Source organism: Mobula hypostoma, chromosome 10 (assembly GCF_963921235.1).
Source record: "Mobula hypostoma chromosome 10, sMobHyp1.1, whole genome shotgun sequence".
Lineage (NCBI taxonomy): Eukaryota > Metazoa > Chordata > Chondrichthyes > Myliobatiformes > Myliobatidae > Mobula > Mobula hypostoma.
Window position 1 is genome coordinate 37,465,514 of NC_086106.1, and position 17,949 is coordinate 37,483,462.

Consider the following 17,949-nt stretch of genomic DNA (forward strand, 5'->3'; position numbering starts at 1 on the left):
CTTCTCCCCCCTCCCGCTTTCCCTTCCCACACCCACCCAATTTCTTCCTCACTTGGCTTCACCTTCCATCTTCTTACCTCACCCCTTCCTCCTCACCCTACCTATCCAACTTTCCCCTCATCTGGTTTCACCTATCACCTTCCGGCCCCTCACTTCATCCCCCTCCCCCAACTGCACTGAAGAGATTCCGCAGATGCCGGAAACACGCGAAGTGCTGGAAGAACCATCTACGGAACAAACAGTGGAAGTTTCGGACTGAGACCCTTCAGTCCTAATGAAGAGTTTCGGCCTGGAGCGTCGACTGTTTATTCCTCTCCATCGATGCTGCCAGACCTGCTGAGCAACTCCAGCACTTTGGGTCCCCCTTGTTTATCTACATACAGTACATACTCGATGTAAAAAGAAAGGACTTTTAAAACTGATTTCTAAAGTTAATAAAATGAATTAAATGTTTAACTTTAAACTTTATATTCTCTATACCATTTGCTATCATAAACAATTTTTAAATTAAAAGTTGCAAAACTCTTTGCAAGAAGTTCAAAAACTTTTGATGACCGAGTTTGAAAGTTTTGTTTTAAGGAAAGACTACTGGACTAACTTAAAAAAAAATCCTCACCCACTGTGGTGACGAGAGTACTGGCGAAGAAAAAGGCCGAAGCGAAGTCCCAATTGGTGTGTTGGGAGCTGTTATCTAGAATGGAGACGCCGTACCTGTCGGCAGTCAGTACCCGGGACAAGAAATGTTCCAGGTCGGACTCGGACAGGCAGGTGCTGGCGTTGAGCAGGTGGCTTTTCAGGAGCCGGAGATCGTTGCGGAGTTTGACTTCGTGGGGCCGTTCCAACAGCGACACGGCGAGGGCTCCGAGCAACAGGTAACACAGGTAAAAGAGGGCCAGGAGCGCCAGGGGGTGGATGGGCCACCGGCACTCCCCCATCGGCGGAGGGGTGGCAGCGAGGGGCTGTATTTCCGTCCGCACGGCTCCTGCTCAGGCACTTCCTGCAGGGAGTCCGGTCAGGCAAGGCGGGCGCAGGTGCTCCAGCATACCTACAGGTTGCCGCACTTCCTCCTCCCCTCTCGTCCGCTCCTCCCTCCTCTCTTCCCTCGCCTCCTCTCAGCACCCTACCCTCGACTCCCCTCCCCTCTCTCATCACCCTCCCCACCCCACCCCTTCCCTCTCTCATCACCCTACCCACCCCTCTCCTCTCTCACCACCCTACCCTCGACTCTCCTCACCACCCCTCTCATCACCCTACCCTCGACTCCCCTCCCCACCCCTCTCTCATCACCCTACCCACCCCTCCCCTCTCTCACCACCCTACCCTCGATTCCCCTCCCCCCTCTCATCACCCTACCCACCCCTCCCCTCTCTCACCACCCTACCCTCGACTCCCCTCCCCACCCCTCTCTCATCACCCTCCCCACCCCTCCCCTCTCTCACCACCCTCCCCACATCATCACTCCTACCATCCACTCTTTCCCTTCCCTGGGTGATGTTAGCTCTACAGGATTATGATTACTGCCATACACTTAGTGGCCAGCTGAGTTCTTCCTTTGCCTGACAATGTGGTCGTGGTCTTCTGCCGCTGTAGCCCATCCACTTCAAGGTCCGCGGTGTCGTGCGTTCAGAGATGCTCTCTGCACACCACCTAGTTGTAATATGTAGTTATTTAAGTTCGTATTGCCTTCCTGTCTGCTTGAAGCAGTCTGACCATTTTCCTCTGATCTCTGTCATTAAGAAGTCATTTTCACCCACAGAACTGCCACTTGCTCGTGGTTTTTTTTGCTCTGTAAACTCTTAGAGACTTGTGCTTGAAAATCCCAGGAGATCAGCAGTTTCTAAGATACTTAAGCTACCTAGTCAGACACCAACAATCATTCTAAGGTTAAAGTCATTTAAATCACATTCCTTCTCCATTCTGATGTTTGGTCTGTACAGCAAATGAACCACTTGACCATGTCTGCATTGAGCAGCTGCCAAATGATTGGCTGGTTAGATACTTGCATTAATGAGCAGGTGTACCTAATAAAGTGACCACAGTATATGTCACAGAAGTTGTTTTCTGGCAGCAGTACTGTGCAATACATAAAAATTACTATAAGTTGTGAAGTAAATAAATAGTGCAAAAGACAAAAAGCAAAGTGGTATTCATGGGCCATTCAGAAATCTGATGGCAGAGGGTAAGAGTGTTGAGTGTGTGTCTTCAGGGTTCAGTACCTCCCTCCCTAAGGTAGTACTGAGAAGAAGAAATATCCAGGGTGGTGGATTCTGTCCTTTTAAGGCACTGCTTCTTGAAGTTGTTTTCATGATGGAGCTCGCTAAGACCACAGCCCTCTGCAACCTCTTGTAATCCTCTTCTGTCTCCAACTGTGGTCTAACCAAGAGGTTTAGCACAAAATCTTTTCAGGCAAAAAAACATGTTGCATATTTGCCTTTTTAAAAGCCTATGACAACTTTAAATGATGTACACATTTGCAAAATCCTTCCAATCCTTGCCAAGAAATGCACCTCCCAATTACTAAGTGAGTGATCACCTCCCTCATATCCCTACTGAAATAAACTGCCTTGCACATTTTGTCTTGAGCTTTACAGACCAACTATTTTCCTGTTCTGCAAGTTTATTCACCCTCTGGTTAGCCCAGCATAAGCATATGTACTTGATATAACAATTAGCTTTACAATGAGGAACACACCCAGCCACATTGAGAATTTTGGAAGCACTACTCCACTGTAGGTGAGTCTGTAAAGTTACATCATCTCCAGTACTAGTCACGGGATAATACAACATGAAAACAGGCCCTTTGGCCCAACTGATCCATGCAGACCACAACATCCTCCCTGCTAGACTCGCCTCAACAAGATGCTCTGGCAGCTTATTACATTTACTCACTGCCCACTGAAGGATCAGCTTTATCTATCACATGTACATTGAAACATACAGTGAAATGTGTCATTTGCAATGACCAACACAGTCTGGGGATGTGCTGGGAGCAGCTCACAAGTGTTATCGTGCTTCCGACACCAACATAGCATGCCCATAACTTACTAACCTCAACCTGTACATTTTTGAAATGTGGGACAGTCACAGGGAGAATTGTACAAAATCCTTACAGGCAGTGGTGCGAATTGAACCCACATCACTGGTGCTGTAAAGTATTACGCCAAACATTACACTACCATGCCACCCACCGAAAGAAGTTACCTCTAGGATCCTTCTAAATCCCTCGCCTCTTATTGGTGTCTTCTAGTTTTGGACTCGCTGATCCTTGCGCTGTCCACTTTATCCATGCACCTCAAAGTTCAAAGTAAACGTATTATGAAAGTACATATAGGTCACCATTATTATGATTCATTTACTTGTGGGCATACTCAATAAATCCATAACAGAATCAATGAAAGACTCCTGATTTTATCAACCTCCCTCTCAGTGTTAGCCTTTCTGTATTAAGCAGAGGACATAGATTTAGGATAAAGGGTAAAAGATTTAGAGGGTGGTGGAGTAGCTGGAGCAGACTGAGAAAGTGGAACAGAGTTACTTAAGAGGCTCATTTAAGAAGTGAGGACACAAGTACTTGAATGCCTCAACGATAAAGGCTTTGGGCTATGTAAGGAAGATGGAATTGTTTGTCAATGATTTAGATAATGGAATCGATGGCTTTGTGGCAAGGTTTGTGGATGATACAAAGATCGGTGGAGGGGTAGGTAATGCTGAGGAAGCAATGGGATTGCAGCAGGACTTAGACAAATTGGAAGAATGGGCAAAAAGTGGTAGATAGAATATAGTGTTGGGAAATGTATGATAATGCATTTTGGTAAAAGGAACAATAGTACGGACTATTATCTAAATGGGGAGAAAATTCAAACACCAGAGGTGCAAGACTCCCAGAAAGCTAATTCACAAGTTGAGTCTGCGGTAAAGAAGGCAAATGCAATGTTCGCATTCATTTCAAGGGGAGTAGAATATAAAAACAAGGAGATAATCCTGAGGCTTTATAAGACATTTGCCAGGCTGCACTTAGAGGATTGTCAACAGTTTTGGGCCCCATATCTCAAAAAGGATGTGTTTTCATTGGAGAGAGTCCAGAGGAAGATCACGAGGGTGATTCCAGGAATGAAGGAATTAACGTATGAGGAGTATTTGGCAACTTTAGGCCTGTACTCACTGGAATTAGGAAGAATGCAGGGGGATTTCAATCCCCCAATTTACAAATGGTCTCACCAATGCAGAGGAGGCTCCATCATCAAGAGCAGTGAACACAATAAATGATCCCAGCAGATCCAAGGCGAAGTGTTGCCTCACCTGGAAGAACAGTTTGGGGCCCAAATGGGCAGGTGTCACTTAGGCATCTGCAGGGATAAGTGCTGGGAGGGTGATTAGTGGGGAGAGATGAGTGGACAAGGGAATCACTGAGAAAGCAATCCCTGCAGAAAGTGAAGAGAGATGGGGAGGTAAAGATATTCTTGGTGGTAGAATCCCTTTGGAGATGGTGAAGGTTAAAGAGGACAATGTGTTGGATGCGGGGGCTCACAGTGTGGTAGGTTTGGACAAGAGGAACTCTATCACTGTTAAGGAGGCAGGAAGATGGGGTGAGTGCAGACGTTCAGGAAATGGAGGAGATGCAGGTGAGGGCAGCATCAATAGTGGAGAAAGGGGAATCCGATCTTTGAACCTGGGAACAAATGTGACAGAGATGAAGAAACTGAGTGATGAGAATAGCATTTTTTTTTTCAGGAGATAGGGTTGGAAAAGGTATAGTCAAGATAACCATGGGAATTGGTAGATTTATAAATTATGTTAGTTGACAGTTTGTCTCCAGAGATGGAGACAGAGAGATTGAGAAGTGGGAGGGAGGTATCAGAAATGGACCCACTGAATTTGAGGCAGGGTGGAAGTTGGAGCTAAAATTGATGAAATTGACGAGCTCAGCATGAAGCAGAACCAATGCAGTTGTCAATAGTATGGAGGAAGAGTTGAGGAGCATTACCAGGGAAGGCTTGGAACATGGACTGTTCTACATAGCCAACAAAGAGGCAAGCATAGCTGGGGCACGTGGCTACCACTCAAGTCTGGAGAAATTGGGAGAAACCAAAGAAAAAATTGTTGAGGACCAATTTTGCCCAACGAATGAGGGTGGTGGTGGAGGGGAACTGGTCTCCTTCATTTTCCAAACATCTGCACTCACCCCATCTTGCTACCACCTGAACAGTGGTAGAGTTCCTCTTATTCTTACCTACCACCCCATGAGCCTCCGCTCCAACACATCATCCTCTACAACCTCTGCCAACTCCAAGGGATGCTACTACCAAACATATCCATCCCCCCTCCACTTTCTGCAGGGATCGCTTGCTTCACGAGTTCCTTGTCCATTCAACCCCTCCCACTAATTGCCCTCTCGACACTTATCCCTCTAGGCAGCCCAAGTGCTACACCTGTCTTTCACCATCTCTCTCACCTCCATTCAGGGCCCCCAACATTCCTTCCAGGTGAGGCAACACTCCACCTCCGAATCTGCTTGGGTCATCTATTCTGTCTAGTGCTCCCAATGCAGCTTCCTCCACACTGGTGAGGCCTGTCATAATTTGATGACACCGCTTCGAGCACCTCCGCTCCATCCATCAAAAGCAGAACCTCCTGGTGGCCAAACATTTTATTTCCAATTCCCATTCTTGTTCTGACCTCTTGGCCCATGGCATCCTCTTGTGCCAAGATGAAGCCATTCGCAGAGTGGAGGAGCAACACTTTATTCCATCAGGGTAGCCTCCAACCTGATGAGTTCTCCTTGCAGTAAAAATCCCTCCACTTCCACTCTTCTTCTATTCCCCACTCTGCCCTCTTACCTTTTTTCACCTGCCTATCACCTCTCCCAGGACATCTCCTTGTTCCCTTTCTCCCATGGTCCTCCCTCCTTTCCTATCAGATTCCTTCCTCTCCAGCCCTTTATCTTTCCTACCCACCTGGCTTCACCTATCACCTTCTAAGCTATCCTCCTTCCCCTAACCTCACCTTTTTTATTCTAGCATCTTCCCCCTTACTTTCCAGTCTTGATGAAGGGTCTCAGCTCAAAACGTAAACTATTTGTTCATTTCCATGGATGCTGCATGAACTGTTGAATTCCTTCAGCATTTTGTGTGTTGCTCTGGATTCCCAGCATCTGCAGCCTTTCTCATGTTTTTGTTTATGTATAGTTATTTTTTTGTAAATTCTACTGTATTTCTTTATTTCTTTGTAAATGCCTACAAGAAAATGAATCTCAAGGTAGTATTTGGTAATAAATTTACTTTGACTATAACTCAGTCCTATGAGTCCTGGCAACATCCTTGTACAGTAAATCCCTCCTGCATGATTTTTATTTTAATAACATCTATATATCAGATTAAATGAAAAGGATGCTCCCCCTGGCTGAGGATCAGGGAATGCAGTCTCTAAATAAAGCACAGACACCAAGGATTGCAATGAGAAATTTCTGCACGGACCTTTGCATTTCTTTACCTTAGACAGAGGAAGGTGTGATAGTCATCTGGATGGTATGCTGCTTCCCTGGTGCCTGGGCCAGGGATGTCTCAGATTGGATCCGTGACATTCTCAAAGGTGAGGGTGAGCAACCAGAAGTCTTGATGCATGTTGGCACCAATTACATAAATCGACAAGGTGAGGAGGCCCTGTAAAGAGGTTGTAGGAAGCTAGGAATTAAGCTGAAAAACAGGGCCTCCAAGGTAGTAATCTCTGCTGCCTGTGCTCCATGCCAATAGAATGATTTGGCAGGTGAATGCATGGCTGAGGAACTGGTGCAGAGGGCAGGGGTTCAGATTTCTGGATCATTGAGATCTCTTTTGAGGAAGGTACAACCTGTACAAAACGTACGGTTACACCTGAACCTGAGGAGGATGAAAGTCATTGCTGGCAGATTTGCTAGAGTTCTTCGGGAGGTTTTAAACTAATTTGGCAGGGGTTGGGAACCAGAGTGTGATAGTGCTGAGGATGAGGAAGTTGGTTTACAATCAAAGGCAATCTGTATTGAGACTCCTAGCAGGAGAGATTGATGACAAGACAAAATTGAAAAGGGTGAATACAGGACTTAAGGTGTTATAGTTGAATGCACGTAGTGTACAGAATAAGGTAGAGTTACGGATTGCATGTATGATGTTCTAGGCATCAATGAAAGTTGTAGGCTGAAAGATTATAGCTGGGAGCTTCATGTCCGAGGAGACATATTGTATCAAAAGGACAGACAGGTACACACAGGGGTAGACGTAGCTCTGTTGGTAAAAAAAAAATCATTAGAAAGAGGTGACATAGGATAAGAAGGAGTTGAATCATTGAGGGTAGAGCTAAGGAACAGCAAAGGTAAAAAGATCCTGATGGGAGTACATACAGATCCCCAAACAGTAGTAAAGATGTGGTCTACAAATTACAATGGGAGATAGAAAATGCATGCTGAAAGGGCAATGTTACAATAGTCATGGGGGAGTTTCAATACAAGTTAGTTTGGGAAATTCAGGAGGGGGAATTTCTAGAATGCCTACAAGACGCCTTTTAAGAGCAGCTCGTGGTTGAGCCCACTAGAGGATCAGATATTCTGGACGTTGTGCAATGAACTAGAATTGATTAGAAAGTTTAAGGTAAAAGAACCCTTAGAGGCAAGTGATCATAATATGATTGAATTCATCCTTAAATTTGAAAAGGAGAAACTTAAGTCAAATGTATCAGTATTACAGTGGGGTAAAGGGAATTACAGAGGCATGAGTATGGAATTGGCCAGAACTGAGTGGAAAAGAACACTGGCAGGGATGGTGGCAGAGTAACAGTGGCTGGAATTTCGGAAAGCAATTTGGGAGGCACAGGATATACACATCCCAAAGAGGAAGAAGTATTCTAAAGGAAAGATGACACAGCCGTGGCTAACAAGAGAAATCAAAGTCAACATAAAAGACAAAGAGAGGGCATATAATAGAGCAAAAATTAGTGGGAAGTTAGAGGATTGAATAACTGTTATGCTATAACTATTTGGCACCAGTCTTCACTATGAAAGACACCAGCATGGTGGAAGTTTCAGAGTTTCGAGGGCCAGAAGTGTGTGAAGTTGCTATTACTAGAGAGAAGGTTCTTGGGAAACTGAAAGGTCTGAAGGTAGATAAGTCACCTGGACCAGATGGTGTACACCCCAGAATTCTGAAAGAGGTGGCTGAAGAGATTGTGGAGGCATTAGTACTGATCTTTCAAGAATTACTAGCTTCTGGAATGGTTCTGGAAGACTGGAAAATTGCAAATGTCACTCCGCTCTTCAAGAAGAGAGAGAGGCAGAAGAAAGGAAATTATAGTCCAGTTAGTCAAAACTCAGTGGTTGGGAAGATGTTGGAATTGAATATCAAGGATGTGGTTTTGGAGTACTTGGAGGCAGATGATAAAATAGGCCGTACTGAGCATGGTTTTGTCATGACAACATCTTGCCTGACAATTCTGTTGGAATTCTTTAAAGAAGTAACAAGAAGGATAAACAAAGGAGAATTGGTTGATGTGTATTTGGAATTTCAGAAGGCCTTTGACAAGGTGCCATACATGAGGTTGCTTAACAAAGTTAAGAGTCCATGGTATTACAGGAAAGATACTATCATTGATAAAGCAGTGGCCAATTGGCAGGAGGCAAAGTATGGGAATATAGGGAGCCTTTTCTAGTTGACTTCCAGTGACTATTAGTGTTCCACAGGAGTCTGTGCTGGGACCGCTTCTTTTTACGTTATATGTCAGTGACTTGGATGATGGAATTGCTGCTAAGTTTGTGAAACGATATGAAGATAGATGGAGGGCAGGTGGTTTTGAGGAAGTAGACAGGCAACAGAAGGACTTAGACAGATTAGGAGAATGGGCAAAGAAGTGGCAGATGGAATGCAGTATTGGCAAGTGTATTGTCAGGCACGTTGGTAGAAGAAATACCATAGTACCTTCAAGAAATACCATAGAAATACCAAGAAATACTCAGTACTCTCCATGTAAAGTTACTTCTCAGGAATCTTTTAAATCTCTCCATTCTTATCCTGCATCTGTGCCTTCTCATTTTGGACTCCCTAACTCAGGGGAAAAGACTATGGCTGTCCATAGCCATGAGGTCACCTCTCATCTCCTGTGCTCCAAGGAGTAAACATCCAAGGCAGCCAACCTCTCCCTATAACTCAGGCCCTCTAGTCCAGGTAGCATCCTTGTAAAACTTCTGCACCCTCTTCAGATAATGTTGTCTCTAATACAGGGTAACCAATACTCTAAATGCAGTTGTGACACAAAAGTCTCTGCTGCTAATCTTGGTGCCTTACATGTTAAATACTTCAAGAATGCCAAGGGAAATGCATCCAATTTGCACAGGTCTGGTTGGGTGTACTTCAGCTGAGGATACCTGGAGAGATTAGAGAGGAGCAAGTCAGTACTTCTGTCTGGTGGCAGAGCGAGTACAGATTCTGGTTCGATCCTGACCTCCACAGCTGTCGGTGTCGATATGAAGTTTGCACATTCCCATGACTGTGAGGGCTCTTCCATCTCCTCTGGTTTGCACTTCAGGATCGCGAGTCCCTTCTTTACTAAGGTGGTGCTTTGTCTCCACGGCGCAACACAAAAACACTGAGTCCATACCAACCACCCAGTTATGCTATTTCTATTTTATTCCCCCTCCGCATTTATTTATTTAGAGATACAGCAAGGTAACAGGCCCTACTGACACAATTACACCCACGTGACCAATTAACCTACTAACTTGTACGTCTTTGGAACTTGGGAGGAAACTGGGGCACCCGGAGAAACATACAAACAGCAGCAGAATTTAACCCGGGTCAATGGTCCTGTAGTAGCATTCCGCTACACACTCCGCTACTGTGCCAGCTAGCTCCTAATTCTATCACTTTGTGGGCATTTGCAACAGCCAATTAACCTACCACATATAGTAGGAAACTGAAGCCCCCGGGAAGAAACCCACAGAGTCACAGGGAGAATGTGCAACCTCCACTCGGACAGCGTCCAAGGTCAGGATTGAACCCAGGTCTCTGGAGCTACGAGGCAGTGGCTCTATCACTGGTGCCACTGTGGCACCAGTAACGTTGCTGCCCATTGGAGGTTAAGTGGGTAATGCATGTCCAGTCCTGTTTCCTACTGGGATGGTAGTGTTGCAGCTTACAGTGCCAGTGTTCTGGGTTTGATTCCCATTGCTGTCTAAAGAGTTCATATGTTCTCCTTGTGATCACCTGGGTTTCCTTCCAAAGTAGCATGGGCAAGATGTGGGCTGCCTCCAGCACATCATCAAACTGTGTTGGTCTTCGATGCAAAGAACAAGTTTCACTGTAAGTTTTGATGTTTCGCAGGGCAAGTGACAAATACAGCTAATTGTTATCTTTAATCATTATAAACATGTAAGAGAGTGATAAATATAATTTGATTCTGATATCTATCTATTTCCATTTCACGAGTCCATCACAGAAACAGGTCTTTCAGCCCAGCTGGTCCATGCTGACAAAGATGCTGATTTAAGGTAGTCTGTTGTTCGCATTTCACTCATTTCCCTCCATATCCTTTCCTGCCCATGTACCATTGATCCAGCCTCCACCACCACTGGATTCACCACTCTCTGAGAGAAAGCACACAGGTCAGTGAGTTAACTGGCTACTATGAGAGTTCCTTGCCTTGTAGCTGAGTGGTGTATTCTGGAGGGGAGTGTGAGGGAAATGAAATAGGATTGAACTCAGAAGTGAATGCAGTACTCTAAATGTAGCCTAAAACTGCAGTGCCGTGTCCAGTCCTGGTCACCGCATGAGAAAAGGATGTGGAGGCTTTGGAGAAGGTGCAGAAGAGGTTCACCAGGATTATAAGGTAAGTGCTATAAGGAGAGGTTGGACTAACTTGGGTTGTTTTCTCTGAAGCAGCATCTGAAGGGAGATCTGATAGAGGTTTATAAAATTATGAAAGGCACAGAAAGACAACTGGTATCTGTTCCCCAGGTCCAAATGTCTAATACTAGATGGTATATATTTAGGAGGGAATAGGTTAACCTAAGGAGTGCAGGGCGAGTGTTTGTTTTACGGAGAGTGGTGGGTGCTTGGAATGTGCTGCCAGGTGTGGTAATGGAGACAGAAATGATAGAGGAATTTAACAGGCAGACAGAAGGCTACATACAGAAGAGATTCTGCAGATGCTGGAAATCTGTAGCAACACACACAAAATGCCAGAGGAACTCAGCACATCAGGCAGTATCTATGGAGAGAAATAACTGCCCTGTTACTTTTCCAGTTCTCAGACCAAGACACTGATTGTTTATTCGTCTCCATAGATGCTACTGACCTGCCGAATTCCTCCAACATTTCGTGTGTGTTGTGCAGGGAGAAGGGATTAGGTTAGACAGACATTTAATTACTAGTTTAATTAGTTTTGTATACAGTGGTGCGAGAAAGTTTGTGAACCCTGTAGAATCAAAAAATTATACTTGCTCATTTACTTATTGAGAAAAAATGATACAATATTACATGTATTTGTTGGAAAAAATGTAAACCTTTGCTTTCAGTAACCAGTGTGACCCTCTCATACAGAAATAACTTCAACCAAATGTTTCCGGAAACTGTTGATTAGACCTGCACATTGGCTCGGTGGAATTTTAGGTCATTCCTCCTTACAAAACTGCTTCAACTCTGGGATATTGGTGGACTTCCTTGCTTCAGGTCCTTCCCCATTTCAATAGGATTAAGGTCAGGACTTTGACTCGACCATTCCAAAATAAGAATTTTCTTTTTTTTAATCTTTTCTGTTATTGATTTACTCTTGTCATTTGGATCATTGGCTTGTTGCATTGTCTTCTATTAAGCTTCAGGTGATGTACCACTACCCTGATATTCTCCTGCAGAATGTCTTGATAGAATTTTGAATTCATTATTTCCTCAATAACTGCAAGCTGTCCAGGCCCTGCGGCAGCAAAGCAGCCCCAAACCACGATGCTCCTTCCACCATGCTTCACAGTTGAGATGAGGTTTTGGTATTGGTGTGCAGTGCCCTTTATCCTCCAAACATAGTGATGTGTAACTTTTGTCTCATCTATCCACAGAACATTGTCCCAGACGTGTTGCAGAATATCCAGGTGGTCTTTTGCAAACTTGTGACATGCAGCAATTTTTTTTTTGGAGAATAGTGGTTTCCTGTGTGATGTCCTTCCATGAACACCATTCTTGTTCAGTGTTTTTCTTATAGTGGACAAATGAACAGAGACTTCAGCAATTTCTAGAGATTTCTGCAGATTTTTTGCTGTTACCCTTGGGTTCTTTTTCACCTCCTTTAGCATTACACATTGTGCTCTTGGTGTGATCTTTGCAGGATGCCCACCCCTAGGCAGAGTAGCAACAGTACTGATTTTCCTCCATTTGTAAACAATTTCTCTTACAGTGGACTGATGAACACGCAGGTCTTTAGAAATGCTTTTGTAGCTTTTTGCAACTTCATGCATCTCTACAATTCTTCATCTAAGGTCCTCTGAAAGCTGTTTTGATCGAGGTATGGTGCACATAAACAGATCTTTCTTGAGAAGAGCAGGCTCTGTCAGTAACCTGACTTTGTGTGTCTTTTACATAGGGCAGGGCACTTCTACAGTGGACACCTCCAATCTCACTTCATTGAACGGAACACCTGACTCCAAATAGTTTTTGTAGAAGGCATTACCCCAGAGGTTCACATACTTTTTCCATCAAATACATACACTATTGGATCATTTTTCTCAATAATTATAGGAACAAGTATAATGGATTTTGTGTTATTTGTTTAATTGGATTCTCTTTATCTAGTTTTAGCACTTGCGTGAAGATCTGATCGTACGGTATCATTTCTTAATGCATGCATTACTAAATGACAATGAAAGAGGACTGTGTGTCCTCATAATCTAATCTACAAACGTTTTTAATACTTTAAGTCAAAGTTATACAGAAACTAGACAACGGGGTGACCCGTTGGGGCACCCTTTGAGAGAAGGGTAGTGCAGTCTGATGTGACCAGAATGAACATTAAATTTTCCTGAATGCTGTTGGTATCGCTTTGCTTTGGAAACGGAAGTAGAAAAAGCCTCAGTTTATTAAAGAAGAATGACGCATAGCAAAGCAAATATAGCTTCTCCTCATTTAACGAAGGACACTTTTGATGGCATCATTTCTAGTTAACCTGCCACCCTTGTGCCTCTCTTTGTCATTTGGGAGGCATAGAGCCCTTTCATCCCCCGTCACTTCAGCTCTTCTGCTGTTTGTTGTTTGTCTCTGATCCTGGAGACGTGCATTCCTCTCCTCCTCTGTCTCTTCTTCTCTCATCTTTTTTTGTCCTGACTCTTTGATCCTGGAGTCGTGCAGTGCTGGCCTCATCTGATTCTTGTTCTCTCCCTCTCCTTGCCGCTTCCTGATGACATTTGGTGTCATCTCTTGACCATAATGTCCTCCTTCCCTTTCCACGTGGCATAATTAGGCTGACCATTTTTTTTTACCCTAATGCTGGATAGAAGATGCAAAGCAGTAACATCAAAGGATGCTGATTATTGTTGATGATGTGGTTGGCTCTCGTAAATGAACATGATATAGTCACCTCTGTCCTTTGACTGCAGCAAAGGGTTTTATGGGTGTCTGGAAGTACATAATTACAATAAGATTTAATCATCTCTTATTGATGGGTGGCAGTTAGATCTGTCCCAATCCTGCACATGCTGATGGTGATTAGCAGAATGTGACCCCTCGAAATAGAGCTGCCCTGCCCTTTTACTCCGGTAGGTGTCGCTGCTGAGACTGGCCGTGCGCATGCATCGGGCTGTCGCGTCCTGATTTCCATGATGGCCGATCGGCTCTCAGGTTAAAAAGGAGCCTGTTGATTTTTGGCGAATGAACAATGTTATACGAATATATAACCCTGAACTTTGCCTGCATTCTGCAAGTTAGCGCATTTTAATTTGATTTAGCCAAAAAAAGTGTCTCTGTAATGCACCGTTTGTGCTAACTGGAGGTCACAAACAGACAGAGCATGAGAGTTTTAGTAGGATATGGATAGAGAAAATTCCACAGGGTTCAGAAATTTTCTAGCACCACTGTAACTCTGTGAGCTGAAGGGCCTGCTCCTGTGCCGTACTGTTCTAATGCTGGATTGGTGTAGAGGGTGTTTGGTCAGCAGGAACTGGATGGGCTGAAGGGCTTGCTCCTGCGCCGTACTGTTCTAATGCTGGATTGGTGTAGAGGGTATTTGGTCAGCAGGGACTGGCCGGGCTGAAGGGCCTGCTCCTGTGCCGTACTGTTCTAATGCTGGATTGGTGTATCGGGTGTTTGGTCAGCAGGAACTGGATGGGCTGAAGGGCCTGCTCCTGTACCGTACTGTTCTAATGTAGGATTGGTGTATCGGGTGTTTGGTCAGCAGGGACTGGATGGGCTGAAGGGCCTGTCTGACAAGTTAATTAGATGGGGTGGATGAGAAGACCCTGAAATGTTTACTGGTCTCTGGGGCTGCAGACAACACCAGCATCCTCGTCGTGGGAACAATTGTGCTCTCCGATGGGTGAATGCCGGCAATGTAGGAGACTCCTCTCAGTGCCCACACACCGCACATCATCCAGGAGAATGCGCAGAGAAATGCCGGGGCCGAACTCAGCCTTTCGCGTGGCACGGAGTGCACCAGAGTAACCCAGCTGCCGGCACACCACCTCTGCTGCTCGGGAGTCCCACAGGTCATCACATATCGTGCCCCACTTGCCGGCCAAGCGGACCTCCACCCTGCCTCGCCCGCGAGACCTCCCTGCCCCTGCTAAGCGCACTGCGCCTTCCTGTAGCTTGGTGCGTTTCTTCTTTGGCCGTCGGCCCTTTCGCCTGCCTCCTCCCTTGGGCTTGGCCGGCCGTTCAGACAATCTACTGCTGGTGGCTGGTCCAGATGTAGTGGTCCTCGGCGTAGCCGCGGTGGGCCTGTGCCGAGTCGGAATGGCCAGCTGGGGGGCAGAAGTCGTGCTCCAAGTTCTTTCCCTCGGGGTCGGCATTGTTCTTGATCTCTGTTTTGGAGCACGGGAAGGGGTCAGTGTGTGGTTGACTGAGGTTGCTCTCGGAGGCACCATGGTGACAGGGGAGTCATCAATGAGCTCTGAAGAAATTCACAACAGTGGATCTGGATCAGTTAGCATCAATTCGGCCCTCCAGGACCCGCCCAAACCCAACACCAAATCCACACATCGAGATGCTGTGAACCAATTACCAGCTAACGTTCAAAGTACCAGATACTGTAACCTCCTCCCAAACTCACAGGGCACAGGATGTTGTAACCCCCTCTTTACCCTGAGGCATGGAGCAGTGGAGGCTGTAACCCCCTCTCTATCCCTGAATCACAGGATATTGGATACTGTAATCTCTCTCTAACCTTGAGTCACAGGGCACTGGATACTGTAATCTCTCTCTAACCCTGAGTCACAGGATATTGGATACTGTAGCCCCACTCCAACCCTGAGTCACAGCACACTGGATACTGTAATCTCTCTCTAACCCTGAGTGACAGGGCACTGGATACAGTAGCCCCTCTCTAACCTTGAGTCACAGGGCACTGGATACTGCAGCCTCTCTCTAACCTTGAGGCACAGGACACTGGATACTGTAGCCTCTCTCTAACCTTGAGTCACAGGACACTGGATACTGTAGCCCCTCTCTAACCTTGAGTCACAGGACACTGATTACTGTAGCCTCTCTGTAACCATGAGTCACAGGACATTGGATACTGTTGCCTCTCTCTAACCTGGAGTCACAGGACACTGGATACTGTAGCCCCTCTCTTACCTTGAGTCACAGGGCACTGGATACTGTAATCTCTCTCTAACCTTGAGTCACAGGACACTGGAGACTGTAGCCCCTCTCTAACCTTGAGTCACAGGACATTGGATACTGTAGCCCCTCTCTAACCTTGAGTCACAGGACACAGGATACTGTAATCTCTCTCTAACCCTGAGGCACAAGACACTGGACACCATAGCCCCTCTTTAACCTTGAGTCACAGGACACTGGATACAGTAATCTCTCTCTAACCTTGAGTCACAGGACACTGGATATTGTAGCCCCTCTCTAACCTTGAGTCACAGGACATTGGATACTGTCGTCCCTCTCTCACCTTGAGTCACAGGGCACTGGATACTGTAATCTCTCTCAAATCCTGAGTCACAGGACACTGGATACCGTAGCCCCTCTTCAACCTTGAGTCACAGGACACTGGATACTGTAGCCTCTCTCTAACCTTCAGTCACAGGACACTGGATACTGATGCCTCTCTCTAACCAGGAGTCGCAGGACACTGGATACTGTAGCCCCTCTCTAACCTGGAGTCACAGGACACAGGATACTGTAACCCCCTCTCTAACCTTGAATCACAGGACACTTGATACTGCAGCACCTCTCTAAACTTGAGTCACAGGTCACTGGATACTGTAACCCCCCCTATAACCTTGAGTCACAGGACACTTGATACTGTAACCCCCTCTCTAACCTTGAGAAACAGGACACTGGATACTGTAGCCTCTCTCTAACCTTGAGTCACAGGACACTGGATACTGTAGCCCCTCTCTAACCTTGAGTCACAGGACATTGGATACTGTAGCCCCTCTCTAACCTTGAGTCACAGGACACTGGATACTGTAATCTCTCTCTAACCCAGAGTCACAGGACACTGGATACTGTAACCCCCTCTCTAACCTTGAGAAACAGGACATTGGATACGGTAGGCTCTCTCTAACATTGAGTCACAGGACACTGGATACTGTAGCCGCTCTCGAACCTTGAGTCACAGGACACTGGATACTGTAGCCTCTCTCTAACCTTGAGTCACAGGACACTGGATACTGTAGCCCTTCTCTAACCTTGAGTCACAGGACACTGGATACTGTAAACCCCCCCCCCTAACCTTGAGTCACAGGACACTGGATACTGTAACCCCCTCTCTAACCTTGAGTCACAGGACACTGGATACTGTAACCCCCTCTCTAACCTTGAGAAACAGGACACTGGATACTGTAGCCTCTCTCTAACCTTGAGTCACAGGACATTGGATACTGTAGCCTCTCTCTAACCTTGAGTCACAGGACACTGGATACTGTAGCCCCTCTCTAACCTTGAGTCACAGGACACTGGATACTGTAGCCTCTCTCTAACCTTGAGTCACAGGACACTGGATACTGTAACCCCCTCTATAACCTTGAGTCACAGGACACTGGATACTGTAACCCCCTCTCTAACCTTGAATCACTGGACACTTGATACTGTAGCCTCTCTCTAACCTTGAGTCACAGGACAGTGGATACTGTAACCCCCTCTTTAACCTTGAGTCACAGGACACTGGATACTGTAATCCCTCTCTCTAACCCTGAGTCACAGGACATTGGATACTGTAGCCTCTCTCTAACCGTGATTCACAGGACACTGGATACTGTAACCCCCTCTCTAACATTGATTCACAGGGCAGTGGGTACTGTAGAACCTCTCTAACCTTGAGTCACAGGACAGTGGATACTGGAACCCCCTCTCTAACCTTGAGTCACAGGACACTGGATACTGTAGCCTCTCTCTAACCTTGAGTCACAGGACATTGGATACTGTAGCCTCTCTCTAACCTTGAGTCACAGGACACTGGATACTGTAGCCCCTCTCTAACCTTGAGTCACAGGACACAGGATACTGTAATCTCTCTCTAACCCTGAGGCACAAGACACTGGACACCATAGCCCCTCTTTAACCTTGAGTCACCGGACATTGGATACTGTAGCCCCTCTCTAACCTTGAGTCACAGGACACTGGATACTGTAATCTCTCTCTAACCTTGAGTCACAGGACACTGGATACTGTAACCCTCTCTCTAACCTTGAGTCACAGGACACTGGATACTGTAGCCCCTCTCTAACCTTGAGTCACAGGACATTGGATACTGTAGCCCCTCTCTAACCTTGAGTCACAG

The 17,949-nt window shown here is 45.9% G+C and overlaps 2 protein-coding genes across 2 annotated transcripts in view; both read right to left on the minus strand.

Moving 5' to 3' along the window:
* kcnk6 (potassium channel, subfamily K, member 6) overlaps positions 1–1,039 on the minus strand; it is a 31,294-nt gene extending 30,255 nt beyond the window's left edge. The window contains exon 1 of the mRNA XM_063060345.1: positions 617–1,039. Within this exon, the coding sequence (XP_062916415.1) occupies positions 617–935 (319 nt within the window). The 5' untranslated portion in view covers positions 936–1,039. The remainder of the gene's footprint in view (positions 1–616) is intronic.
* Positions 1,040–9,269: 8,230 nt separating this feature from the next.
* The window catches only part of LOC134352843 (HHIP-like protein 1), a 99,920-nt gene continuing 91,240 nt past the window's right edge, over positions 9,270–17,949 (minus strand). Inside the window, exon 9 of the mRNA XM_063060344.1 lies at positions 9,270–15,105. Coding sequence (XP_062916414.1) covers positions 14,465–15,105 — 641 coding nt within the window. The 3' untranslated portion in view covers positions 9,270–14,464. The remainder of the gene's footprint in view (positions 15,106–17,949) is intronic.